This window comes from Drosophila miranda, chromosome 2, assembly GCF_003369915.1.
Source record: "Drosophila miranda strain MSH22 chromosome 2, D.miranda_PacBio2.1, whole genome shotgun sequence".
NCBI lineage: Eukaryota > Metazoa > Arthropoda > Insecta > Diptera > Drosophilidae > Drosophila > Drosophila miranda.
Window position 1 is genome coordinate 21768092 of NC_046675.1, and position 1432 is coordinate 21769523.

At 38.7% G+C, this 1432-nt stretch overlaps 1 protein-coding gene across 1 annotated transcript; it reads left to right on the forward strand.

Moving 5' to 3' along the window:
• The first annotated feature begins 269 nt into the window (after positions 1 to 269).
• Positions 270 to 904, forward strand: LOC108155432. The gene is made up of 2 exons (XM_017286244.2): positions 270 to 558; positions 619 to 904. The coding sequence occupies exons 1-2, from the start codon at positions 457 to 459 to the stop codon at positions 871 to 873; spliced, it is 357 nt and encodes a 118-aa protein (XP_017141733.1). The 5' UTR covers positions 270 to 456; the 3' UTR covers positions 874 to 904.
• Positions 905 to 1432: the final 528 nt, after the last annotated feature.

Sequence of the window (1432 nt, forward strand, 5' to 3'; positions counted from 1 at the left end):
TTCTACTGAATGTCTTAGTCGTGACACGAACCAGGTGTAAGCTGTTATGTAATTGAGATGTAGAGCTTATGTAGAATAACATTTCATGATTTTTTTCAATTCGATGCAATTCAAAATTCATTTTACTGAAACAAACAAACATATATGCTTTATTCTTTTATTTTTTAAATAATATAAGAAAATTATGAGTTCTGCTGATCCCCACGTTCCCATGCAGATATATGTCATTTTCGATTTGTTGTTTAAATTACTCAATTTGGAAAAACTCCCATAGAAGGCTTTGATATCTCAATAATCCCTTTGTTAGTTGTTTTAGTTTAGTTTTTCAGCTGTTTGTGCTGTTATCTGATTTTTCGCACAATTGGAAAAATCCTAGTATATTCTTTAGTAAACAAAATTTGTAGACTTTTTTTGAAAATTATACTTGTAAGAAACACAATAATTTTTGATTTAAACATGTCCAATCAAAGTGATCATCTGGTGGTTCGAGCTCTGCTGACTCTGAACACAATTGCCACCTTGGATGAGATAGTGGACCAATTTACGCAGCGCTATGATGTGAGATCTATACCATCCTCAGTATCTGTACATGTGTTCATTTTTTGGTTTCTTCTGCAGTTCAATCCTGAGCAACGAAATAGACTTTCGGAGGTAGTAGAGCAGACCCTTAAGGAGGCCGTCCGTTTCGGCTTTATCCGGATGGAGAATGGTGCCTACTGTCTTCTGAAGTCAGCGTTCTCAGCCCAGAGGGAACAGGCCGTACAGACGCCTATTATACCCTCGATGGAGACCCAACCATCGACAGAAAAACGTCGCGTTTCCTCAGTAACCAAGTATGTGTCCAAATTGGTGAACTGGTGTCGTATCTCCTAGTGCCAGATGCCATAAATAAACGCCTATCTGCCAAGTGTTTAGTGTTTATTTATTTTACAATTGATCAAACAGTGTTTCAAGTGTGGATAAAGTGCACTGATTTATGGAAATAGTTGCCAATCTGCCATTCCGAATATTCCTCGATTTGTTCGTGATTAAATGGTCATAAAATGGACCTGACCCCAAAAATAATTAGCAGCGGCGGCCACAGCTGTGGGCAAGCCATGGTATAACTGTGTGTGGCCAAAATGGTAGCTGAAAATGGGAAATGGCAATTGGATAGAAATGAAAATGAAACTGAAACTCAAACTAAAGTTGGGAGGGCAATAAATTCTGGCATTTCCAGTTTATGTTAATCCAATAAATATTGCTGCACAGCTTCCACAATTCCCTCCTCCCTGTGCCCTCCTCTTGCTGCGGAGTAATCAATTTTATTTGCAAAACAATTTGTATTTATTTGATGGTGGATATTGTGTGTATGGGTCCTCATGGTGCTCCTTTGGTGGCTCTTGTGCTATGATTCAGATACCAGTGCTCCTGCTGGTCCTCCTACACGGAT

Bases quoted from the DNA above. Each gene is read 5' to 3' on its own strand.
- LOC108155432 (XM_017286244.2), top strand. From the start codon at position 457: ATGTCCAATCAAAGTGATCATCTGGTGGTTCGAGCTCTGCTGACTCTG. The intron at 559-618 runs GTGAGATCTATA...TTTCTTCTGCAG, and splicing joins AATTTACGCAGCGCTATGAT to TTCAATCCTGAGCAACGAAA.